General features: G+C 41.2%; 1 protein-coding gene across 1 annotated transcript in view; it reads left to right on the forward strand.

The window, feature by feature from the left end:
- Positions 1-4,341: 4,341 nt before the first annotated feature.
- LOC118908268 (long-chain fatty acid transport protein 2) overlaps positions 4,342-27,581 on the forward strand; it is a 64,135-nt gene continuing 40,895 nt past the window's right edge. Inside the window, exons 1-4 of the mRNA XM_057488794.1 lie at positions 4,342-4,970; positions 11,125-11,334; positions 15,669-15,827; positions 17,990-18,114. Of these exons, the coding sequence (XP_057344777.1) occupies positions 4,493-4,970; positions 11,125-11,334; positions 15,669-15,827; positions 17,990-18,114 (972 nt within the window). The 5' untranslated portion in view covers positions 4,342-4,492. The remainder of the gene's footprint in view (positions 4,971-11,124; positions 11,335-15,668; positions 15,828-17,989; positions 18,115-27,581) is intronic.

Below are 27,581 nucleotides of genomic sequence, written 5' to 3' on the forward strand. Positions count from 1 at the left end.
TCAGCTGCAAGATCAAATTGATTCCCTGGCTGAAGTGGTGTTGCAAAATCGTAAAGTACTGGACCTTCTGTTCATGTCACAGGGAGGCTTATGTATAGCCCTTAAAGAAGATTGTTGTTTTTATGCAAATAAGTCTGGCATAGTTAGGAGCTCTGTGGCCAAAGGAAAAAAAAACATCCAGGGTAAAAATAAAATGTTAGAAAATAAAAAGTCTTAGTTCCAAGGATAGTTTGAATAGAATCCATGGTGAACAACTCTTCTAACTGGCCTTGCTGGGCCAGCGGTTCTGCTGTTCCTTAGACTATTAGTGAGACCCTGCATATTTAACTGGCTCATTAACTTTATCAAAAAACGCGTTTCCTCCATACAGCTCATGTATATGCGGAGCCACTATGACCCTGTCATAAACCAGGGAGATGATGCCCCCTAAAACAAAGTGTTTAAAGGGGCATCACAGGGTGGAATGATAGAGAAGATTTACAAGGACAGCAATTTACCAGGGCTAGCAGGTGGCTCCCCTCTGTCTTGACCCCTCCTCAACACAAACAACAAAAAAACACTCCCTAGGTTTCCTGCTCTGCCAAGCACCTGTTCCCAAGGTTCACTCCCTCCCCCTTGCCAGCTCACTTGCTGGGCACATAGGAATGTTAAAGAAAAGGAAGCAGAAAGATATATATTGCTCCCTTTGCCTTTGTTCGGGGCTCAGACTTTTTGGGAGATTACTCCCCTCTGAGCCCGCTGGTGTGAAATAAAGCCTCTGCACTCCAAGACCTCCGAGTGGGGCTTGGTTCTTCCATCAGTGATCCAGTCCAAGTTTTCTCAGTATTTTCCGAAACACTAGTGCTGAAACAATCCTCAGTTATATCAAAGCCTGAGATTCAGCTTACTTCATGCTTCAGAATTGAATTTATATTTCTTAGTGGACAAAGTTGCATAGAAACCATTTCTATACAATACTAAACCAAAAATGTATTTTTTCTGCACTCAAAAATGATTTAATTTCTGTCTTTTTGTATTTGGTATAATCTGCTCTTCATTCTTTCTTGAAAAGGACTATAATTTCTTGAAAAGGACTAGCTTCCTTCTGGTATTTTTGCCTTTTACATATTTGTGTGGTAAAATACACAAAACAAAATTAACCTTTTTAACCATTTTTAAGTTGAGTTATACTTTCCTTTTTAGATCTAAAAATGTCACTCTAGTTGGTTAGGGAGAGCCATTTTTACTTGAAAAATGTTAATGTTGGTACTTTATGTAGGGTTCCTAACTTTTCTAAATGCTGCTTGGCTGAGAAATCCAGACATCTATGAACCACTGCTTCAAAGGGGAGTTGGGATTTAGAGGAGGAGAGTTCAGGGGTGTTTGAGAGACGCAAGAACAAAACCAGAGGGAAGAGAATGTGCAGAGAATTTTTCCAGGAGTGTAGACCCATCTTTTAAAACAAAGCATTTTGAAAAGGAGTAGTTGGAATTAAGTTTTGGTCCATTTTAAAATATCTAGTGCCTGATGATATTCTGTTAATAGTAGAAATTCAATAAATATTTGTTAATTGAGTTCAAGTCAAATTCAGAAGAACCAGAACATAAAGTTTGAACGTCATGTTTTAAACCAGAGCTTCCCAGTAAATGTTCATAAAATGGATAACCAGTGTGCTAAGCTACTGATCTGCTCCCTCCACAAGGGAGCCAGGCAGGACCCAACACCTGTCGTCAGCTCCAGCGCAGGTGTGTTCTAGTATGCTGTACAAATGCCACGATTGTCTATAGAGGTCATCAGTGGAAGGACATAGGAAACGATGGGGAGGCACTAAAGATCACTGAGCAGCAGAGATGTAAGATGACAGCAATACTTCCAGGAAGACGATAAGCCTAAGCTAGAACCACTGGGAAGAAGAGCTCCAAGATAGGTAGGTAGGTACGTAGGTAGGTAGATAGATAGATAGATTAGATAGATAGATAGATAGATAGATAGATAGATAGATAGATAGATAGACTGATAAACAAATATTTCCTAATTGACTCCCCAAATGTATTTTTTCCCCCTTCCTTCCCCACCACTTTTTTAAAATACCCTGAAATTTTCTACAATATGGGACTGACTCTACACCCAACTCCATGGCTGAGCATAATTGGTTTAAAGCAATGGGCACTTCTTTTCCCCAGGCCACAAAGACTGGTCCAGGAATGGGCACACCACCTTATCAAAGATTTTTTTTTTTAATAAGGGACTGCTAAGAGAAATATTCTTAGATTCTGTCTGAAGTTGAAGCAGGAAGCATGTAACCCTGAAGGGCTGGCAGCCATCTCTGGATCGTGATGGGAGCGCCTACATGAGAAGGAGGAGAGAGAGCAGAGAAACGGTGAAAGGGGATCTGGGTCCAGGCCGCAGCACGTAAGCCACGTGAAGGAAGGCTCACCTGAAGCCTTTGCGACCCTGGGACTGCACAGTCACCGCTTAAATTCCTGTTCTGCTTAAGCTGCCTTGGGTTTTGTTTTCTTTGGCTTGCGACTGAAAACAGCTGATACACAAGGCTGATGCCTTCAGAATAAGAGAGAGCAAAGTAGGCATTTTGGGGAATGTAGCACTCTGGAGAGTAGCTGTTTAGGGACAGGACAAGAGCGTCTAAGGAGGCTGTTGAAGTGACTGGCCATGAAGGGATGGCTGTGGGATGGAGAGGGAGGGCTGCCTCCGAGCTTCAACCTGAAAGAACAGGTGCCCACCAGAATAGTTCCTGTCCTGACCCCTATTTTGATTAACCCTGCAGACTTCCCCCCAGGGATAACAAAGGCCCCCAACTCCTCCCCAAGGAAATGATGCAACCAGGTGCTAGGTGGTAGCTCGATGGACCATGAATCAGGAAAAGGCGAAGAAAGGGTTGCACAAGCAGGTCCCAGGGATAAAAAAAGAGAGGGCTGAGAAAATGGGGGAGGGTAAGATTGTGAGACGGAAAAGAGAACATTGCTAATGGAAAAAGAGAACATGGATAGAAATCCAGGGAATAGGAGGGCAGCCTAACACTGTTGCTAAGAGTGGGCCCTGAGAGCCACACAGATGCCAGTTTCAAAGCCCGCGCGTCACTTAACTACTGTCTTAATTCACATCTCTAAGCATCCCTTTCCTGTCCATAAATGAGTATGAAAGTGTCACCCTTAGGTGACTGTCTGGCTCCAAAAGTATAATACAGAGAAGTCCCTGACAGAGTGTCTGGCAAGGAATAGACAGTCATTATTGGCTGTTACAGCATAGGAATAAGGTAAACAGACAGAGGAAGACAGGACAAGGACAGGAAAAAATTAAAACACTGCTTTACTTAGATCCTGACCCTCCTTAGTTGCAAGCAGCGACTTTTCACTCCATATATACTGAGTATGAAGAGAAATTAAAATAAGGATCACTATAAAAGAAATAGACTTTGAGAGATGCCAGTAATGTTTACTTTACTTCTTCTGTGCTGTACTTTTTTTTTCTCTGACAGTGCCACTTACTAAACGTATGTTGAGTTGGGCTCACAATAGTTGAGAATCTTCAACATACAGGAAAATCACTTAGAATAAAATATTAACACAAATCAAAATATCGCCAGAGCTTGATCAGGAGGCAAAGTTTGTTCTACCTCAACGCCAAATCTGGGCTAGCTGGGCCCCACAGGACCAACGCAGACAACAGCGGCCTGTCCCTACCCGCTGCCCAGTCCCTACCCGCTGCCCGGGGGATGGAATGAGCTGGAGGTCACAATCGCTGGTGCTTTTTGCTCAACCTTGAAATCCTTGCCACAGGAGGCCGCCTTGCAATGAGGCTGGGGCTGGGCGGGACGCGGGGAGGATAGGCAAATCTGAGAAACAAAGAGGCGAAAACCCCTGGGACCAGGAAGGAGAGATGGGGTTCTGATTTGACAGTGGCGCCTGGTATCCGCTATAATAAATAACAGGACTGTGTTGCATTCATAAGACATTTTATTAACAATAACAAGTCATCTCTAGAACTCTATTAGCATTAGCAATAACAATAGCCCTACGCCTGCACCATCTCCACTGATCTCAACATCCTCTAAGTGAGTTTTATCATCACCATTTTGATAAGGAAACTGGCTCCAAGGTTTGAAGTACTTGGGCACAGGAGGGAAGCGTCCACACTTGACCCCAGACCTCCGGACCCGCACAGAGTAGAGGCGGGGCCCGGGCGAACCGCAGAGCAGCCTTACCGGCCGCAGGAGGACCGCAGGGGCGGGCCGCGGGCGCAGGTGGCGGCACCCCCACGAGGGGGCGGGATCAGCCGCCCGGTCCCGCCCACAACGCCCAGCAGCCCACACGCCACTCCACCTGCCCCAGAGCCCGCGTCGGTGCTGGCAGTCCAGGCGATCCGCCGTCGCCCCAGCCTCGCCGCGCATCCCCGCGCAGCCCGCCCGCCATCCGCCAGTCGCCCACCCCGCCGCCGCGCTGCACTCCCGCAGTGCGCCCTCTGCCCCTCTGGGAACGGGGTCCCCGCCACCCCCATGCTGCCTGCCGTCTACACGGCCCTGGCGGGGCTCCTGCTCCTGCCGTTGCTGGTGAACTTCTGCTGCCCCTACTTCTTCCAAGACATGGGCTACTTCCTACGGGTAGCTGGCTTGACCCGGCGGGTGCGCAGCTATGGGCAGCGGCGGCCGGTGCGCACCATCCTCCAGGTCTTCTTGGAGAAAGCGCGCAAGACTCCGCACAAGCCCTTGCTGCTCTTCCGGGACGAGACGCTCACCTACGCGCAGGTGGACCGGCGCAGCAACCAAGTGGCGCGGGCTCTGCGCGACCACCTCGGCCTGCGCCAGGGAGACTGCGTGGCACTCTTCATGGGCAATGAACCAGCCTACGTGTGGCTGTGGCTGGGCCTGGCCAAGCTGGGTTGTGCCATGGCCTGCCTCAACTCCAACATCCGTGCCAAGTCCCTGTTGCACTGCTTCCAGTGCTGCGGCGCCAAGGTGCTACTGGTCTCGCCAGGTGAGCCCAGGGACCGCCCGCCTCCTCCCCCGGCACTGGGCTCCTCCTTGTGGAGGACAAGGACTGGGAGTTTTATTGACAAAAGGAAATTTGGTTTAAATGACTATAATAGACTTTGATTTTGTAATCAAGTCAGAAATACAACCCACCCAGACAAGAGTCCTCTGCCATTGACCATTATGTTTGGTCAGTATATGTGAAGGGTATAATGGAATTCCAACACTGAAGTCTAATTTAAACCAGACTTTGCAGTGGACCTCTGGCACTCTCTAGCAGTAAACTGACCTTTGAGAAAGGCTATACATTTGGAAAGCATTTAGGTGATAAAGGAAAATGCTTCTAATAACTTTTCTAAAGTATTACATCATGGAAAGTTCTAAAACAGGAGAACTTCATAATAAAACTAGTGTCAGATCAAGGCAAACTCTTGTCATACAAACCTTGGAGGTTAGATTGAGAAAAGCAGACAGTGTAATTCCACATCAAGAAATGTTTAGAGTGTCCTCATAAGGTATAGGATGAATTAGTTCAAAGATCTCACAGTCCAGTAAAAGAACTAAGCCACATACACATGACTGTGACAGCCAGAAGAATGTGATAAGTGTGCTAAGAGATGTGCAAAAGGCTGTGGGAAAAGGAGCAGAGGGTGAAGGCTTCCTTCTTAGACCACTGACAGCTGGGCTGGTCAGGTGCAGTGGGGGAGGTGGCATTCCAAGCAAGAGGAGCCCAGAGGCAGGGAGGCAGTTCTCATCAGCTCAGCAACACAGTGAGATGCTTCCTTAAAGAGTTCTACTGTGTAAGAAAACAGCAGACTGGGACTAAGAAATGGTAATTTTTTAAAGCTGTTCACTGAAGGGAATCTACTCTAGAGAAAACAGGGACTCAGAGACTCCAAAGAATGCCCACAGCCATGGCCTCACTTCTGTGGAGGGAGAGAATTTTCCAATGCCAACTCCAGTCAAGGGTGGAGGGATAGAGATAAACTTCATCTCCACAGTTCTAGCCCAGGCAGTAACTGAGATGAGTTTTGACAGAAACATTTTGTCTCTAAGGCTTAGAATTCTCTCTCTTTGAATAATGCCCTAGTAGTTTCTAGCACATAGTAGTCACACAATAATGTTTATCAAATTAATGAGTTCCACCTTCCAGGTTGGTTGTAGCAGGCTTTTTTTCTTTTTTCCTGAAGCTTAAGAGCCATTGGGTTGGGCATGAGGGCATGAAAATTGGAAAAAATTTAAATATATCCTTATTTGAGGAAATCCATTTAGACCCAATCTCCCTCAATCCCACCACACCCTACCACAGACTTGTTTACCTCTCAGTTTACCTGTGGCAGGGGGTGTAGGAGAGAGCTGTGGTCTCTCCAGATGTCACTGTCAGCGAGGGAGCTGGTGACAAGCCCAGGATGGGTGGGGACCATGTTGGGGGATCTGTGCACAGGAGAACAGAAACCCACATCAAGTGAGTGGGTGGGAAGTCAAGGGCTGGGATCCCAGCCAAGTAGCCGGAGGTCTGAATAGAGAACTAGCTTAAAGATAGTCTCTAACATTGTTTTTCTTGTCCTTCTCATAACTGAAGGTTCCCAAGGGAGGAGTGTGGTTGTACATCTCCATTCAGAAACAAACTAGTCCTTTGCTAGCATATTTGGAAATGCCTAACAGTTCATTTTCTTTAGAAACAAGAAGGGGGTGAAGAGGTAAAAACAAAATAAACTCTAAATCAGCTATTAATATTATTGAATCTGAAGAAGAATAGAGTTGGATCATTCTGCATAATGAGTGTAAGGGGCTGGTATTTGAAAAGCACCTTCACACAGCCTCTGAGAAATAGGGAAGTAGATATTTGGTACATAGGCAACATGGTTGTTTATGGATGTCAACTGATAAAATTATGTAAGGCCTGGTGGGACCTGGGAAACTCGTGACTAGGAATTATCCTTGATTCCAAGATTCTTGAGAAAGCAAAAGTTCACATAAGCAAGAGGTTTAACTGAGAAAAATGACAAATAATATTAAGAGATTATGTAATTACATAAAATTAAGATGAATATATGTATTTACCTGTTAAAGATTTACTTACTCCTGGTGGGACTTAACCTTGATAAAGCATCTTCCTGACCTCGGGACGACTTGTGTGGAGGGAGAAGAGGGCATATGCACGCCTCTGTCTGAAGGATATTCTAACACCTGTTGTGCTGGTGTACAGAATAGGCAATAGGTTGTTAAATACTATAATTCCAAACTGTCAGTGATAGAAATGCAAAATCCCAGTTAAAAATTTGAAAAATTTATTTTCAGCCTGTCTCCAAGAGCTGTTTGAAACAGTTTGTGTTTCAGTTGTCTTTCCCTATGAAGGAATGATGAGCCTTCAGTCTTGATTTGTTCACCTACCAACCATTTCACAGTCAGCCTGAATTTTTTATCAAAACACATTTCCTTTCACTGCCTTCTTTTCAGAACTTACCTTATTTGTAAACAATCCTCGGGTGTTCTATTTAAGTTACCCCCTCAATGAGGCAACCTGGTAGCAGAACAAGCTACTAGATTTAAAGCTTTTCCTGTTAAAGCTGCACGTTCAGCCAATAATCTTTTTTATATTTAAAGAAAATTTTTTATTGAAGTATAGTTGATACACAATATTATATTGGTTTCAAGTATACAACAAAGCAATTCAACCGTTCATCTACATTAAATCCTCACCCCAACTAGTGTAGTTGCTGTCAACATAGAAAGATGTTCCAGAACTGTTGACTATGTTCTCTATGCTGTAACTTCAACCCCATGACTAATTTATATTATTGACAGTGTGCCTCTTTATCCCCTCACCTGTTTCACCCATGCATCCAACCCCTCCCCCATGAGAACCACCAGTCGCTTCTCAGTCCTTATGAGTCTATTGCTGTTTCGTTCATTTTGTTTTGTTTTTAGATTCTACATGTAAGTGAAATCTTATGGTATTTCCCTTTCTCCACCTGGCTTATTTCACTTAGCATCATACTTTCTAGGTCCATCCAAGCTGTTGCAAATGGCAGGATTTCTTTCTTTTTTTCAGTCAGTAGCATCTTGCCACCTTGGTAAAAGACTGACTCAGCTCACCACTCATCCTCTCTCTCCCTACTTTCTAGAAATGGACCTTTGTGTTCAGAAATTTCCCTTCTTCCCTTCATCAAAAACAAAGGATAGAAGCTTCATAAACTACCTTCATTTGGTCTTTCTTTTTACTAAGACATATTTTAAGGCCTAGGAGTGTGGAAGTGCTGTAATCACTTGATTTCCTATCACCCAAGTATGTACTGCTTTCTCTAAAGTTCTATTTCAATCCACAATTTAAACCTAGACTAATGAGGAACTGACAGATCTAATCTACACCCTTCAGACAACTTTCTGTATTATTTCTCATACCCAAGCTCTTAATAAATCCCAAGGTTATGCTTTTCATCAAGAATAAGAGATTGTGCCTGTTACTCTTAAAAGGCAGATCCACATGCTTTAAGAAGCACTGAGTAGACAGCATCTTCTAAAAAGGGAGGCACTTTACCAAAACTTGAACCTGAGTGACTAGTACAAGGAGGGTGAACCAGGGTTTTCCCAGTAACCGGGGTGAGAAGTGGCATTCCAATTTGATGAACCCCCCTGGACAAAGGTAATGAGAGGGGAGTGTATAGGTATATTCAGTTGACATGGATCAGTGTGGCTAGAGGAAAGGGGCCAAGGGGTAGACAGTAGGAGATGACATCAGAAAAGTCCACAGGGGTTAGACTGCGAATGAGCTCAAGACCTCACATGGTGCATAAGGAGAGTGGATTCTATCAGAGGATGAGAAGCCATTGAAGGATTTTAAAGGGCAGTAATGTAGCTGTGAAGCAGTGTAGCTGATAAATTGTAAGTGGGGAGAACTTACAGGCAGGAGCTTGGTTAGGAGGTAATTGCAATGGTCAAGATGGGAAATAATGAAGACCTGGCCCAAGGCAGTAGCATGGGATGGGATGTTATCAGTCCAGTTTTATAACAGTAATTATTTTTGTACCTCTGAGAAACACACTCACTGGTCCAAATTCAATAAGTGGACATGGAGACAAAGAGAAACAGTGGTGTGAGGCTTTAATGACAATCTTGCCAGATGGGATGTCTGGCGGGCAGGCACACCTGCAGAGTTTGGTGCCAATAATTTATCTCCTAGTGTGCAAGTCCCTCCCCTGGTTCCTCATTGGCTGAGTACTACAGGGTTCACAGTCTTGCCAGGATGCCACCTAAGCCAGTAATATCTTTTTCTTACATTTGTCTTAATCTTATTGGTACATTTAAAAAACTCAAATAGGCATAGCCAGGCTTTTATCAATTCCCCCACTCCCTCTCAGCCTGAGCAGCTTCCACCACATGGCCTTTTGTTAATACTTTACTATTAAAATGTTTTAAACCTCCTGGTGGGAATAAATCACATTTAGGTTTTATGGTGTTTTCTAACATTACCAAAGTGCTGAAGGACTAGAGAACAACCCTTCAGAATAAAAGAGTAAAGGAGAACCGAAGTTCCTGGGGCAAAACGGGAGAGAAGCTGATCTGATGGAGGTTGAAAAAAGAATTGGGGCAAATAGTCCATTAAAGAATGATAGTCAGTAGAAATTCCAGGAGCAAACTGTTCATTAAAGAAATTATTATTAAAGTGTGTTACTTGGCACTGCAGTGGAAAATACTTACATAGTCATAATCTTGTTGATCGTGGTTATTGGTTTGGGGTTTCTGGAGCGAACCCATAAACAAAGCTGGGAAGACGGAGTTATGGTCTCAGAATAGATGTGAATACTATTAACCCAGTCAGCAGAAAGTGAAGATAATAACTGTTGGGAGTGGACAGGGGTAAAATGGGGGATGGGAACAAAATTGGTAGGTCACGAGGTAGCAGGAAAAACACGTTATTTCATAATGTAGAGGTGTTTGCTAGAAGCAGCAGCCAAAATAATTGAAATTGATTGACTCTAGGCAGCAGGTTTAATTGTGAGGAGGGTGGGGTGAGGGTTGTTGATTTTCCTAATAAACCCTTTTGCACTATATTTTACCAATTGAATGAGTCCTTTGGTTCAAACGATTTAAAAAAATTTAATGCATCTGCCCAGGTGCTATTTCTTGTCTTGATTGATTCATCATATGCACACATCAGAGAAACAAAGCATATAAGATGAATTAGGAAGAGCCTCCCCAAGGTAATTCCCTGGGCTATGGAGTTACCTGTTACAAATAAGTATATTCACTTCAGTAATCACAATTCAAGACAAGGAAGCTTAAAGCCCATCTCATCTTATGGTTTAGGGGCACAAAAATCCAAGTAGTGAGCATGACATGTGGTTTGCCTATTAAATCAGGGCCTTTAAAATTTTTTGACCTTGACTACAATAAAAAAATACATTTGTATGTGACCCAGTACCCACACACCCATGTAACTGAAACAAAAGTTTTAAAGAACAGTGCTTTCCTCTTAGTACGTGTGTATACTCTGAAATTTTCTACTGCATTTTATTTTATTTACTTAAAATACTGGTCATTTTAAATGTCTTTAACAATCCACCACTATATTGTGACCCACCGTTTGAAAAACATGCTTATCTGTCCATTTTTTTCCTCAGACCAGAGAATGGGCTTGTGAAGTTTGGAACTTCTTCTCAGAATTTCTGAACCTCCTTAGGGAACTACTTACTACTGATACGCTTTTAAAAATGTGTTATAGTAAGTTGCTTCTATGGTTATTAGCCTGGCTCCCTTATTTCTGTTTGTCTTTTCCTCCCTTAAAAATGTTTTTCATCAGTAGTTTTGTGGGGCACATATTAGGAATAAACAAATTCATTTCTGGAGTATTTTGAGATGTATACCAGATATGCACATGTTAATACTTAAATATCCTGGTTTTTACTAATATGTCCATTTGTACAGATGTCAACCCACTGTCTGCTGCTCATGAAACCATCAAAACTCAACCATCCCTCAAATATTGGAATATGTAGCAAATTCCATGTTTAAATATGCATAATTAAAAGCATCACTTTTTACAATTCACACATTTTAGGCAAAATTATGGTGAAAACAAAATTACCATGAAGCTCATTGCTCTACAGAACTTTAATGGACTAATTTAATTTGTTTGGATTTTTGTTCTTACTAAGAACTCCAAGCAGCTATTGAAGAGGTGCTGCCCAGCCTGCAAAAAGATGATGTAGCCATCTATTACGTGAGCAGAACTTCCAACACGGATGGGGTCGGCTCTCTCCTAGACAAAGTGGACCAAGTGTCGGCTGATCCTATCCCCGAGTCATGGAGATCTGAGGTCACTTTATCCACTCCTGCCGTATACATTTATACTTCTGGAACCACAGGTAAAAAGAAAGAGGATTCTCAAAGAAATGAACCTATACTGAAGGAGTTAAATGTTGGGTTAGGTTTTCACATGTTCTCTTTCTTTGACAAAACTTATCAGAAAACTAATACTTCAGAGGATTTAATCTTTGCCTGAGGGAACTGATCTTAGTTCATAGCATATGATCCCATTTGGGTTTCTCCAAGTCACATATATTCCCCCCTAGATGGTGTGTAGAGAAAGAGGTTAACCAAGAACTACAAAAATAGTTATACTGATGGATGAAATTGGCATTGAATAGGTTGTTGGAATTTTTTTTAGTGATTGTTGTATTTTCATTATATTATATCCTCAGTTCATATAAAGTGTAACCTATAACAAATGGAAATGCCAGACTATAGGGCAATAATGGGCTATATTTATATAAATGTTTTGATGATTGGTTTCTCATGCAGGCTGACTTGGAGTTGTTTGGTGCTGTGGGTGTAGGATCAGTCTAGCTCAGAGCTTAGTATCATATTTTTCCAAATCTAGCATGCCTTTCAGTGTAAGCGGCACTCTTATTTTATGAGCCACTAAGAAAACCACGGCCAGTTAAGTGTTATTGGAATGCTGCTATATGAGCCAGGCAATATTAAGGATAGGCTGTCCTAGGCATTCTCCCATGGGCTCATTGGTTCCTACAATTCTCCCACCACCCTTAAGATCGATCCGAACCTTATTCCGATTTTGCAAACTCAGAAACTGATGCTTGAGAGGTTAAGAACTTCCCGAGATAAGTAGAAGTGTCAGGACTCACCTTTTAGCGGATACCACAGCTCATACAACTGATTGCTTTGCCCCAATTCCTCCTAATTCTTCCATTCAACACATCTTTAGTGTCTGCTGCTCTAGGCCAGGGAAAATGTTACCAGAGGTAATAATATTTAAGTGGAGGACAGGAAGCCAGCACCAGCATGCTAACTGTTACTATTAAATTGCAAAGCAACATGTGAATCTTTCTTTTGGTCAAAATTTTAATTTAAGCAGGTAATACATGCATAGCATGCCATCTCCTTGTAAAATAATCAAACATTATAATTATAGATAAGGCTAAAGGTTCGTTTGCACCTTTTTTCTCCACACCAGACTATAGGCACTCTCTCCTTCACCTCAGCAGTCCCTCCGCACCCATCTGATCGCCTGGTTCCTGGACCTGAGTTTAACTTCCTCTCATACAGTCACTCTTGCTGAGCATTTTCATTAAGTAAATGAGGCGAGGCTGGGAATAAATGAGGAGGGAATTCTGACACATATTAAAACTGTTGCCCGAAGCATAGTGGCTATCATTTCTGATGTGTCAAAAGTTGTTTATTGCCATGTGAACAGAATGGTGGAATGACATGATTAATCAACTGCATCCACTAATACAGATTCACCTCAATATGTGGGATTTTTACCCTCATTTCTTAATAAGGTGGTAAAATCAAATTGTAAACTTTGGGATATAATGGAGATGAAATGAGTCCTTGGTTAGTGACAGGAAATTCTAGTCTCAATGCTAATGAGACAAGTATAGAACTTCTTCACAATGCACATTTTGACAGTCAAATGTAAAGCCCATTTTAGGGAGAAAAAAAGGAATGAACATTTCTTCATTTAATCCTGTAATTCAGAATTTATATTTAATAGGAAGATAAGTGTCTTGATTTTCATTTTACCTTTCTCCTTATCTCTTAATGTAATATTTGCTGTTACTCTTATTCACATTAATAGAAGAATTAATTAAAAGAACTTATTTCAGCAATTGGAGAACAAGATGTTTTCCCTGTTCCTCCATGGCAGTCATTAGCACAAAGTTATATAATTGTTACCAATTATTCTTATTTCCTCATTGATACAAAATCCTAAATTAGGAAATTTCTGAAAATACTTCAAAGCAGCAAATAATGTGCATTTCTTTTTTAAAAATGTAATTCGGAGCTTTGACTCTCCGAATGATTCCTTTCCGTGGTGAATACAACTGATTTATTGATACTTTCTTCTATTTCTTGATATTAGTGTAGAATGAGGCATTCGTACTAACACAGTGCCACGGGCTCACTGCCAGAGAAAATGGACTTTGAATTGTGTTTACAGTGATGGTAGTTTACTGGCCATACTGCTTTGCCTTATAGGGAATTGCTGTTTTTCTGCCAATGCCCAGCTAGGGTACCAACAAGTATTGCAGGATTTGAGTCTACACCCAACTGTCTTCCTCTTCATAAAGTCAGTTAACCTAATCAGAACTTAAACTCCAGCCCAATCTCCTTAGTAATTGCTTCATGCCCTCCCCAACTAAACTGACTTTCCTTGGGAAATAATAGAAGCATACCCTTTTAACAGAGTCTTACAAAACAACTGTGTAAATTATGGTAAAGAAAATGCAAATGTATTTAGTCTAGTCTACTAAAACTACACTGAGATACCATTTTTCACCTTTCAAATTGGCAGAAATCCCAGCATTTCAGAGCACACTCTCAGTGTTTGGAGGAAAAGGTACACTCACATACTGGTAGTGGGAGAATGAATGGGGATAGCCCTTATAGCCGGCAATGTGGCAGTAGCTATCAAAATTAAAAAGACATATCTTTTTTTTTTTTTTTGAGAGGGCATCTCTTATATTTATTGATTAAATGGTTGTTAACAACAATAAAATTCTGTATAGGGGAGTCAATGCTCAATGCACAATCATTAATCCACCCCAAGCCTAATTCTCATCAGTCTCCAATCTTCTGAAGCATAACAAACAAGTTCTTACATGGAGAACAAATTCTTACCTAGTGAATGAGTTCTTACATGGTGAACAGTACAAGGGCAGTCATCCCAGAAACCTTCGGTTTTGCTCATGCATTATGAACTATAAACAGTCAGTTCAAATATGAATACTCATTTGATTTTTATACTTGATTTATATGTGGATACCACATTTCTTTCTTTATTATTATTATTATTATTTTTAATAAAATGCTGAAGTGGTAGGTAGATGCAAGATAAAGGTAGAAAACATAGTTTAGTGTTGTAAGAGAGCAAATGTAGATGATCAGGTGTGTGCCTGTAGACTATGTGTTAATCCAAGCTAGACAAGGGCAAGAAAACATCCACGGATGCAGAAGATTTCTCTCAGAACAGGGGGTGTGAGGTTCTAAGCCTCACCTCTGTTGATCCCCAATTTCTCACCTGATGGCCCCCCTGCGACTGTGCCTGTCTTAGGTTGTTCCTCCCTTGAGGAATCTTACCCGTCTCTGGCTAACCAGTCATCTTCTGGGGCCATACAGGGAAATGTGAAGTTGGTAAGTGAGAGAGAAGCCATATTGTTTGAAAAGGTTAGCTTTTTACTTCTTTGCAGATTTATGCCCTGTGGCTTCTATGCCCAGCATTTGAAAGACTTGTATCTTTTGACCTCACAATCTTACATCAGCAAATTTTATCCTACAGATAGAGCATCATTCATAGTGTAAACTGCCATGTGGACTAGGTTATTCACTGTGTTATCATGTGAAATGGCAAAATAATGTAAATGAATTTACATACAAGAGACTTGATGCAGCTTAACAAAAAAGAATAAATGAACTAACATGTAAGGGAAATTTCTGTGTACAAATATGAACACATCTCCAAGATACACTGTTATTTTAGGGAGAAAAAAGCTCAAAAGAATGTGCACATTTTTTTAAATGGGGGCAGGCCAAGAATATATGAGCAAATGTTCATAATTCTTTGTATTTATATTCAAAGAAGCTCTAGAAGAATACGTAAGAAATTCATAAAGATGGCTATGAAGGTGATGGGCTGTACATGCTATCCAATCTCTCTAAATCTCAGCCTTCTCATATGTGGATTAGCAAATATATGTGGATTAGCAAATTTTGAGAATTAAATGAAATTTTGAAAATACCTTGCATAGTGGTAGGCACAGAGCAGAAATTCTATAGACATTCCTTTCTCTTCAAATTACTACTGTAATAACCATCTAATCCAGGGGTCAGCAAACTATGGCCTGTGGGCCACATACAGCCCCCTCACCTGTTTTTTAAAATAAAGTTTTATCAGAACATAGCCACATTCATTCTTTCATGTGTTTGGCCTCTATCTGCTATAATAGCAGAGTTGTATAGTTGCAGAAGAGGCATGTAGGGCCCTGCAAAGCCTAAAACATATACTATCTAGGTCTTCACAGAAAAAAATGTGCCAACTCCTAGTCTGACTAATCATGGGCATCCGCTGTGCAAATTCACAGTTGCTGAATCTTCCTGAGCCAGATCTCACTCCCAGACCACATATCTAAATGATGGCTCTTGGCTCACTCACACTTTCTCTTGTATCTTTGCAAAGGTCTCCCAAAAGCTGCAATAATCAATCATTCTCGTGTGTGGTACGGATGCGCCCATGCTACTGCAACTGGGATCAAGGAAGATGATATAATCTATACGACACTCCCCTTGTACCACAGTGCTGCACTTATGATTGGCCTACACGGATGTCTGGTAACTGGTAAGCTTTTTCTCTCAATAAGGCATTGTAGTTCAGCTCACTTTCACATGTGTTCATCAGGAAAAATAAGACAAAATTTGGTTACTTTCTATGTGCCAGGCACGTTTATTTCAATGTTAACAGGGCTATTTGGTTCACCCACTGCAAGTATCTAAAATAACTTACATTTTCTCCTGCCTGCTTGTCTGGTTATATAATGCTGTAATTGTTTGCTTTATCAAGGAGGAAACTTTAAGATGTTTTCAGTTTTTATCCAGGTTAGGACCCTTGATTCTTAGAGTCCATAGATAATTCTTCTGTGTCATTTCCATCTTCAGAAATCTGCACTTGATCTTCATCAGCATCCTAAACTTCTCTTTCAGTTGTCTCCATTCTACTTTACCCTCCCCTGAACTCACAGCTCCTCAGCTCATGTCAAAATACCGGGCTTTCCATCTCTTCTCTTTCCTTCTGAAACCTTACCATTCAAATTAGGTTGCCATCCTCTGTCCTTTCAGTAGGATTTATGCTACTTGTATAAATTAAGGCTCAGTCTAATAGCCACCTCTTCCCGGAAGCTCTCTCTTTAACTAACTGAGCTAAGAAAAAAAAAAAATTTATTTTTTCTCCCATGTGGCATTCCATTTAAAATAATTGTGTATGTACATGTAATAACACATATGCCTATGCATGTTTATATATGACTGCCCAAGCCTCTGTTTCTATGCCTCATTAGCTTGTTGATCAGCTATAAAATATGTAACCTGGCATCAGTTAGCAACCTCCAAATGAGCAAGAAGTGCCTGGGCCTGGTCAGGGTGCTCGTGCTTAAGGAACAGGTGACTCTGAGGCTCCAAACGGACAAATCATCACTCACCTATATACTGAAGCACCAAAGATACATGCTAAAAAAAAAAAAATTGTATTTTAAAAAAGTTTCCTCTTCCAAAACATTGCACTTCTGTATATAATAACATGAAAAATATTTGTGAGTTTTTTTATTGACTACATTTCATGCCTATAATTAGGTCACATATGATCAACACATTATTTCTTCCCATTGTATTAGCTTTCTATTGCTGCTGTAACAAATTGCAACAAACTTAGTGGCTTAAAATGACACAATTTTATTGTCTTACTGTTTTAAAGGTCAGAGGTCCTCAAATCAGGGTGTCAGCAGGGCTGCCTTTCTTCTGGAAGCTTTAGGAAAGAATCATTTCCTTGCTTTTTCTAGCTCCTAGACTGCCTGCATTCCTTGGTTCCTGGCCTCTTCTTCTGTCTTTAAAACACATCACTTCAACATTTTGCTGCCATCATCCCATTTCTTTCTGCTCTTGACCATCTTGCCCTCCTCTTACAAGAACCCTTGTGATTGCATTGGGCCCACGCACATAATCCAGGATGATCTTCTCATCTCAAGATCTTTAACTTAGTCACACATATACAGTCCTTTTTCCCATGTAAAGTGACATAATCACAGGTTCTGTGGATTAGGACATGGACATCTTTGGGAAGCATTCATACCTCACCTATCAAAGAAGAATCCTCCCGCTTGCTCAAGACCCTGGTTCTCCATTGCCTAGAAAATTACGTCTGGCTCCTGCACCTGGTACTTCCAAGCTGTCCGTGATTGCACCCCTCACTGCTTCACCAGGTTCACCTCTCTGACCCACCCACTCTTTACCACTCCAGTCATAGGCCAGCTGAGTCTCGGCTACCCTCCAACACTTTCTGGACTGTCCTGTCTTGATGTTCCTACTTTTTCCTCCCTCTGGAATTCCCTCATCTTTCTCCATATTCACTTCTTAGACCGAATTCAAATCCTAACTCTTCCAAAATATGCCTTTCTCAGCCCTGCTCCCAAGCAGAATTAATCTACATGCACACACATGTACATGTACTCTCCCAAGCTCACATTACCTTAGGGCTTCATTTGAACCTCTTATTTATTGTGCCCTGACTTTTATTAGAAAGACTCTTGTACCTATCTTCCCACTAGATTGGAAGTTTCTGTAGACCAAACCATGTCCTATTAATGTTTTAAACTGAACATTATTGGTACCCAACATTCATTTGTGAATATATTCAGCACTTAAATTTCTACCTTTCAAAAATGACGAATATATTCAAGGAAGTTTTTTGTAGCATTTTGTTATCAACATTTTACATATACTTCTCTGTAGGTGCTACTCTTGTTTTGCGGACCAAATTTTCAGCCAGCCAGTTTTGGGATGACTGCAGAAAATATAACGTCACTGTCATTCAGTATATTGGTGAACTGCTTCGGTATTTATGCAACTCTCCCCAGGTAACACTGACCATGTTTCATTATCTTTCTGAAATGGATAATATGCAAATTCAAGTCACTTTGGGTCATGCTAGGCTTCATCTGATTTATATGTATCAGTTTTCAGTTTAGGCTCCAATTGTCATGATAAAGTACTTGGCACCACCTCTGTCCTGAAGAGGGGATTTATTAGAGGGCAGTTGCTCTTAATATTGTTATTATTATTCCATACCTTTTCATCTGTTCACATCTTACCTCTACTTAGAAGATCCTCTCTACTTCCCTCTCTGCCTGTCTAAAGCCTACACACTGTCAAAGCCCCATTCAGACGATACCTCATATATTAAACCGATCTGGGTCACTTCAATGAAAGGCATTACTCCCACTCCGTACATCATTTCATTTGTACCCCCTGTGGCCCTTGTCAGATTGCAGGTGTTTGTCTTCATGCTTCCCATCCTCCCTGGGCTGTAAAGTCTTTGATGGCCGGGCCCACATCGTGTCTCCTTGCCCTGTCATATCAAAGGCATGCAGGAAGTGTTGCTTTATGAGTAAATCCCCCATGTGACTTTGAAACCACCCAACTCAGTTGGTCACCAAGCTTGGAAGGATGCTCCAAGGACACCCCAGGGGCCTTGGATCTATGCTGTTTGCTGATAGGTGGAGGCTTGACGAGGTTGTTGGCAAGAGCTGCTCCTGCCTGGTCCCTCCGCTCTCATCAGAGATTTGGCTGCGTGTCTGGGCACCAAATCAAGGTTTCTCAGCAGTAGCACGGCTGACATTTTGGGCCCATTCATTCTTGGCCATGTGGACTTCTTTGGTCCAATGTAGGATGTTTAATAGCACCTTTGGCCTTTCCATAGAATGTGCCAGTAGTACCCTCCCCCTTCCCCCAGGTCGCGATCATCAAAATATCCTCAGACTTTGCTAGGTGTCCTCTGGCAGGCAAAATCAGCCCCAGTTGAGAGCCACTCAACTAGATAATGCAGTAAGCACTCGGATTCTGCTTCCTTTAATCCTTTCAGTCATCATAAGTAACAGACTTAGAGGATCACCAAGTTGGTAAATCACTCTTTCTAAGCACTTGTTAGAATCAACTTATGTAACAGTTGCTAGGTGGTGTATAAAGAAGTATAAGATGCTCTCACCCCAGTTTTTTCTCTCCTCACTTCCTTCAGTCTCGCCCACAGGTTCCCTCATCTGAGAGGGCTCCTTCTGCTAATTATTAAGTATATTACCCTGCCTCTCACTATCCATCTGTCTCATGGGTTACTCCGGACGTAGTGCAGGTTTATATGACTATTGTCCATCTCTCCCAGTTAAATGAAAGTGCTATGTACCAGGGGTTTTGTTCACTGCCAGATCACCAGCACTGAGATCTATATCTGACGCATTCCAGGCATCAACATATTTTGCTGAATGAACCTCTAAATTCTTGCTCCTGAAAGGTGTAGAAGTTTGAGGGAGGCAGTCCGTTCCCCCAAGATGTTTGGGCTTAGCATACATTATTCTGACTTGGGGGGGGGCAGATTCAGCAGCTTAATGAGGGTCTAATTAGCTAATTATGTATGAGCGGGTTTAGTGCTTTTCCACAGCATTTTCTCTTGATGGCATTATTGAATTTTTTTTCACATTATTATTCCGTCCGGTCCTCAAGATTGCATGCCTGTCTGTTAAAACCCAGAGATCCATATGGAGCCCTTCTGTTTGCCTTTTCCTCTCTGCTGTACAGGCTCCCCCTTGTCAGTTAACAGTCTCCTGGGGAGAACGTGTTACTTCTATTGATTCCTTTTTTTTTTTTTAACCTTTTTATTTTTATTTTATTTTATTTTTTTTTTTTTTGTAGATAATTATTTTTTATTGAACGGTAGTTGACACACAGTATTACATTACATTAGTTTCAGGTGTACAACATAGTGATTCAACATTTATATACATGATAATTCTAGGTACCAGCTATCACCATACCAAGTTGTTACAATATTTTGACTATATTCCTTATGCTATACATTACATCCCAGTTACTTATTTATTTTACAATTGGAAGTGTGTGTGTATATATATATATACATATATATATATATATATATATTTTTTTTTTTTTTTTGTGAGGGCATCTCTCATATTTATCGATCAAATGGTTGTTAACAACGATAAAATTCTGTATAGGGGAGTCAATGCTCAATGCACAATCATTAATCCACCCCAAGCCTAATTTTCATCAGTCTCCAATCTTATGAGGCATAACAAACAAGTTCTTACATGGAGAACAAATTCTTACATAGTGAATAAGTTACATGGTGAACATTACAGGGGCAGTCATCACAGAAGCTTTCGGTTTTGCTCATGCATTATGAACTATAAACAGTCAGTTCAAATATGAATACTCATTTGATTTTTATACTTGATTTATATGTGGATACCACATTTCTCTCTTTTTTGTTATTGTTTTTAATAAAATGCTGAAGTGGTAGGTAGATACAAGATAAAGGTAGAAAACATAGTTTGGTGTTGTAAGAGAGCAAATGTAGATGATCAGGTGTGTGCCTGTAGACTATGTGTTAATCCAAGCTAGACAAGGGCAAGAAAACATCCACGTATGCAGAAGATTTCTCTCAGAACAGGAGGGGTGAGGTTCTAAGCCTCACCTCTGTTGATCCCCAATTTCTCACCTGATGACCCCGCTGCGACTGTGCCTGTCTTAGGTTGTTCCTCCCTTGAGGAATCTTACCCGTCTCTGGCTAACAAGTCATCTTCCGGGGCCATACAGGGAGACGTAAAGTTGGTAAGTGAGAGAGAAGCCTTATTGTTTGAAATGGTTAGCTTTTTACTTCTTTGCATATTTATGCCCTGTAGCTTCTATACCCAGCATTTGTCTTGAGGTATCTTTACCACTTGGAAGAATTATGATACTCGGTAAATTTGATATGAGGCACGAATTCTATTTAAGGGTTGTAATTAGGAAGGAAGAAGAAAAGCTATAGAAGTAGCAGGCGGAAGAAAACATGGGAAGATTGATTATTTCTTTGACATATCTTCTTGTAGAGTAACTTCAGCATGTATAGGTTTTAAACTACTAATTAAATTGCACACACACATTAACATAATAGGAGTATAGTTACATAACCAAAGCATACCTGTAATTACCAGCCATCTCCAGTGAAACCAAGAAAACCAGTTAGGCACCTTAGGCATTTGTGAAAACTTGTCTATGATATGGTGGATATTGTCCAACTGAACTTGAACAGTCTGAGAGAAATCAGACAAATTAAAACAACCCATTCCTGGGGAATGTTCACATCCCTTATGTTCTTTTAACATTAAATCGTCTGTAGTTGTAAGATTTTGGAGCGCTACAATTTGCACTTCTCCTAATTCTTGATTGAGTTCCAACAGTATAGATCCAGTCAAATTTGTTGTTTTACTATATGCACAGGCCAGCTTAGATATCTCCTTCCTCATTCCCATGGCAAGTCCAGGAACTGGTGGGATGAGTGCATCTACAGCTGTAGCAGTGCGTGGATCTTTGTTGGGGTATTTTGATGATCATCTTCTGGCATGAGTCTTCCAGAGAGTGCTGATGTTGGAAGTTCTTTTTCATATCGTATCTTAGTTCATTTTCGGGGTAGCCCAATTAGGCTTTGATCCTCTGTATAAACACAAACAGACCCTTTGCCTACACTTTTGTATGCCCTTTATACCCTTGTGCAGAACTCATTGGAGGTTACCACACAGGAACCCCTTTACAGTCACTCTCCATCTGCATAGCAAAATGTTGTAGAATCACTACTTGCCTTCTCTGTGTTGTACAGCCCTCCCCTTTCTCCCGCCCCCCCATGAATGCTAATCTTAATACCCCCCTACTTCTCCAACCCCTTATCCCTCCCTACCCACCCATCCTCCCCAGTCCCTTTCCCTTTGGTACCTGTTAGTCCATTCTTAAGTTCTGTGATTCTGCTGCTGTTTTGTTCCTTCAGTTTTTCCTTTGTTCTTATATTCCACAGATGAATGAAATCATTTGGTATTTCTCTTTCTCCACTTGGCTTGTTTCACTGAGCATAATACCCTCCAGCTCCATCCATGTTGCTGCAAATGGTAGGATTTGCCCTTTTCTTATGGCTGAGTAGTATTCCATTGTGTATATGTACCACCTCTTCTTAATCCATTCATCTATTGATGGACATTTAGGTTGCTTCCAATTCTTGGCTATTGTAAATAGTGCTGCGATAAACATAGGGGTGCACTGATCTTTCTCATACTTGATTGCTGCATTCTTAGGGTAAATTCCTAGGAGTGCAATTCCTGGGTCAAATGGTATGTCTGTTTTGAGCATTTTGATGTACCTCCATACTGCTTTCCACAATGGTTGAACTAACTTATATTCCCACCAGCAGGATAGGAGGGTTCCCCTTTCTCCACAGCCTCGCCAACATTTGTTGTTCTCTGTCTTTTGGATGGCAGCCATCCTTACTGGTGTGAGGTGATACCTCATTTTAGTTTTAATTTGCATTTCTCTGATAATTAGTGATGTGGAGCATCTTTTCATGTGTCTGTTGGCCATCTGTATTTCTGTTTTGGAGAACCGTCTGTTCAGTTCCTCTGCCCATTTTTTAATTGGGTTATTTGTTTTTTGTTTGTTGAGGCGTGTGAGCTCTTTATATATTCTGGATGTCAAGCCTTTATCGGATGTGTCATTTTCAAATATATTCTCCCATACTGTAGGGTTCCTTTTTGTTCTGTTGATGGTGTCTTTTGCTGTACAGAAGCTTTTCAGCTTAATATAGTCCCACTTGTTCATTTTTGCTGTTGTTTTCCTTGCCCTGGGAGATATGTTCAAGAAGAGGTCACTCATGTTTATGTCTGAGAGGTTTTTGCCTATGTTTTTTTCCAAGAGTTTAATGGTTTCATGACTTACCTTCAGGTCTTTGATCCATTTTGAGTTTACTTTTGTATATGGGGTTAGACAATGGTCCAGTTTCATTCTCCTACATGTAGCTGTCCAGTTTTGCCAGCACCATCTGTTGAAGAGACTGTCATTTCGCCATTGTATGTCCATGGCTCCTTTATCAAATATTAATTGACCATATATGTCTGGGTTAATGTCTGGATTCTCTAGTCTGTTCCATTGGTCTGTGGCTCTGCTCTTGTGCCAGTACCAAATTGTCTTGATTACTATGGCTTTATAGTAGAGCTTGAAGTTGGGGAGTGAGATCCCCCCTACTTTATTCTTCCTTCTCAGGATTGCTTTGGCTATTCGGGGTCTTTGGTGTTTCCATATGAATTTTTGACTTATTTTTTCCAGTTCATTGAAGAATGTTGCTGGAAGTTTCATAGGGATTGCATCAAATCTGTATATTGCTTTGGGCAGGATGGCCATTTTGACGATATTAATTCTTCCTAGCCACGAGCATGGGATGAGTTTCCATCTATTAGTGTCCCCTTTAATTTCTCTTAAGAGTGACTTGTAGTTTTCAGAGTATAGGTGTTTCACTTCTTTGGTTAGGTTTATTCCTAGGTATTTTTATTTTTGAGGCAATTGTGAATGGAGTTGTTTTCCTGATTTCTCTTTCTGTTGGTTCATTGTTAGTGTATAGGAAAGCCACAGATTTCTGTGTGTTGATTTTGTATCCTGCAACTTTGCTGTATTCCGATATCAGTTCTAGTAGTTTTGGGTTGGAGTCTTTAGGGTTTTTCATGTACAGTATCATGTCATCTGCAAATAGTGACAGTTTAACTTCTTCTTTACCAATCTGGATTCCTTGTATTTTTTTGTTTTGTCTGGTTGCCGTGGCTAGGACCTCCAGTACTATGTTAAATAACAGTGGGGAGAGTGGGCATCCCTGTCTAGTTCCTGATCTCAGAGGAAATGCTTTCAGCTTCTCACTGTTCAATATAATGTTGGCTGTGGGTTTATCATAGATGGCCTTTATTATGTTGAGGTACTTGCCCTCTATTCCCATTTTGCTGAGAGTTTTTAACATGAATGGATGTTGAACTTTGTCAAATGCTTTTTCAGCATCCATGGAGATGATCATGTGGTTTTTGTCTTTCTTTTTGTTGATGTGGTGGATGATGTTGATGGATTTTCGAATGTTGTACCATCCTTGCATCCCTGGGATGAATCCCACTTGGTCATGGTGTATGATCCTTTTGATGTATTTTTGAATTCGGTTTGCTAATATTTTGTTGAGTATTTTTGCATCCACATTCATCAGGGATATTGGTCTGTAGTTTTCTTTTTTGGTGGGGTCTTTGCCTGGTTTTGGTATTAGGGTGATGTTAGCTTCATAGAATGAGTTTGGGAGTATCCCCTCCTCCTCTATTTTCTGGAAAACTTTAAGGAGAATGGGTATTATGTCTTCCCTGTATGTCTGATAAAATTCCGAGGTAAATCCATCTGGCCCGGGGGTTTTGTTCTTTGGTAGTTTTTTGATTACCGCTTCAATTTCGTTGCTGGTAATTGGTCTGTTTAGATTTTCTGTTTCTTTCTGGGTCAGTCTTGGAAGGTTGTATTTTTCTAGGAAGTTGTCCATTTCTCCTAGGTTTCCCAGCTTGTTAGCATATAGGTTTTCATAGTATTCTCTAATAATTCTTTGTATTTCTGTGGGGTCCGTCGTGATTTTTCCTTTCTCATTTCTGATACTGTAGATTTGTGTTGACTCTCTTTTCCTCTTAATAAGTCTGGCTAGAGGCTTATCTATTTTGTTTATTTTCTCGAAGAACCAGCTCTTGGTTCCATTGATTTTTTCTATTGTTTTATTCTTCTCAATTTTATTTATTTCTTCTCTGATCTTTATTATGTCCCTCCTTCTGCTGACCTTAGGCCTCATCTGTTCTTCTTTTTCCAATTTTGATAATTGTGACATTAGACCATTCATTTGGGATTGTTCTTCCTTTTTTAAATATGCTTGGATTGCTATATACTTTCCTCTTAAGACTGCTTTTGCTGTGTCCCACAGAAGTTGGGGCTTAGTGTTGTTGTTGTCATTTGTTTCCATATATTGCTGGATCTCCATTTTGATTTGGTCATTGATCCATTGATTATTTAGGAGCGTGTTGTTAAGCCTCCATGTGTTTGTGAGCCTCTTTGCTTTCTTTGTACAGTTTATTTCTAGTTTTATGCCTTTGTGGTCTCAAAAGTTGGTTGGTAGGATTTCAATCTTTTGGAATTTTCTGAGGCTCTTTTTGTGGCCTAGTATGTGGTCTATTCTGGAGAATGTTCCATGTGCACTTGAGAAGAATGTATATCCTGTTGCTTTTGGATGTAGAGTTCTATAGATGTCTATTAGGTCCATCTGCTCTACTGTGTTGTTCAGTGCTTCCGTGTCCTTACTTATTTTCTGCCCGGTGGATCTATCCTTTGGGGTGAGTAGTGTGTTGAAGTCTCCTAGAATGAATGCATTGCAGTCTATTTCCCCCTTTAGTTCTGTTAGTATTTGTTTCACATATGCTGGTGCTCCTGTGTTGGGTGCATATATATTTAGAAAGGTTATATCCTCTTGTTGGACTGAGCCCTTTATCATTATGTAGTGTCCTTCTTTATCTCTTCTTACTTTCTTTGTTTTGAAGTCTATTTTGTCTGATATTAGTACTGCAACCCCTGCTTTCTTCTCGCTGTTGTTTGCTGGAAATATGGTTTTCCATCCCTTGACCTTTAGTCTGTACATGTCTTTGGGTTTGAGGTGAGTTTCTTGTAAGCAGCATATAGATGGGTCTTGCTTTTTAATCCATTCTATTACTCTGTGTGTTTTGATTGGTGCATTCAGCCCATTAACATTTAGGGTGACTATTGAAAGATATGTACTTATTGCCATTGCAGGCTTTAAATTCGTGGTTACCAAAGGTTCAAGGTTAGCCTCTTTGGTATTTTACTGCCTAACTTAGCTCGCTTATTGAGCTGTTATATACACTGTCTGGAGATTCTTTTCTTCTCTCCCTTCTTGTTCCTCCTCCTCGATTCTTCATATGTTGGGTGTTTTGTGCTGTGCTCTTTCTAGGAGTGCTCCCATCTAGAGCAGTCCCTGTAAGATGTTCTGTAGAGGTGGTTTGTGGAAAGCAAATTCCCTCAGCTTTTGTTTGTCTGGGAATTGTTTAATCCCACTGTCATATTTGAATGATAGTCGTGCTGGATACAGTGTCCTTGGTTCAAGGCCCTTCTGTTTCATTGTATTAAATATATCATGCCATTCTCTTCTGGCCTGTAGGGATTCTGTCGAAAAGTCTGATGTTAGCCTGATGGGCTTTCCTTTATAGGTGACCTTTTTCTCTCTAGCTGCCTTTAAAACTCTTTCCTTTTCCTTGATCTTTGCCATTTTAATTATTATGTGTCTTGGTGGTGTCCTCCTTGGATCCTTTCTGTTGGGGGTTCTGTGTATTTCTGTGGTCTGTTCGATTATTTCCTCCCCCAGTTTGGGGAAGTTTTCAGCAATTATTTCTTCCAAGATACTTTCCATCTCTTTTCCTCTCTCTTCTTCTTCTGGAACCCCTATAATACGGATATTGTTCCTTTTGGATTGGTCACACAGTTCTCTTAATATTGTTTCATTCCTGGAGATCCTTTATCTCTCTCTATGTCAGCTTCTTTGCGTTCCTGTTCTCTGGTTTCAATTCCATCAATGGCTTCTTGCATCCTATCCATTCTGCTTATAAACCCTTCCAGAGTTTGTTTCATTTCTGTAATCTCCTTTCTGGCATCTGTGATCTCCCTCTGGACTTCATCCCATTTTTCTTGCGTATTTTTCTGCATCTCTGTCAGCATGTTTATGATTTTTATTTTGAATTCTTTGTCAGGAAGACTGGTTAGGTCTGTCTCCTTCTCTGGTGTTGTCTCTGTGATCTTTGTCTGCCTGTAGTTTTGCCTTTTCATGGTGATAGGAATAGTCTGCAGAACTGGGATGAGTGACGGCTGGAAGAACTTCCCTTCTTGTTGGTTTGTGGCCCTCCTCTCCTGGGAGAACAGCGACCTCTAGTGGCTTGTGCTGCGCAGCTGCGTGCAGACAGGATTTCTGCTTCCTGCCCGGCTGCTATGGAGTTTATCTCCGCTGTTGCTGTGGGTGTGGCCTGGTTCGGGCTGCTGCTCCAAAGTGGTTGAGTCACGTTGGATGGGGAGCGGCTGGGAGACTATTTATCTCCGTAAGGGGCTTCCCTGCTCCCTGCAGGGGTTAGGGTGCCCAGAGATCCCGGATTCCCTACCTCTGGATTAAGTGTCTCGCCCTGCCCCTTTAAGACTTCCAAAAAGCACCTGCCAAAACAAAACAACGACCACTCAAAAAAAAGGTTGCCACTCATTTTTCTTTATTCTCCGGCGCCAGCCTCAGGCATCTGCTCACCGGTCTTGCTGCCCTGTTTCCCTAGTATTGGGGTCCCTATCCCTTTAAGACTTCCAAAAAGCGCTCGCCAAAACAAAACAGCAAAAAAAAAAAATGGTTGCTTGCTTTTCTGGTGTCCTCCCGTGCCCGCTCACTGTTCTTGCTGCCCTGTTTCCCTAG

This window comes from Manis pentadactyla, chromosome 11, assembly GCF_030020395.1.
Source record: "Manis pentadactyla isolate mManPen7 chromosome 11, mManPen7.hap1, whole genome shotgun sequence".
Lineage (NCBI taxonomy): Eukaryota > Metazoa > Chordata > Mammalia > Pholidota > Manidae > Manis > Manis pentadactyla.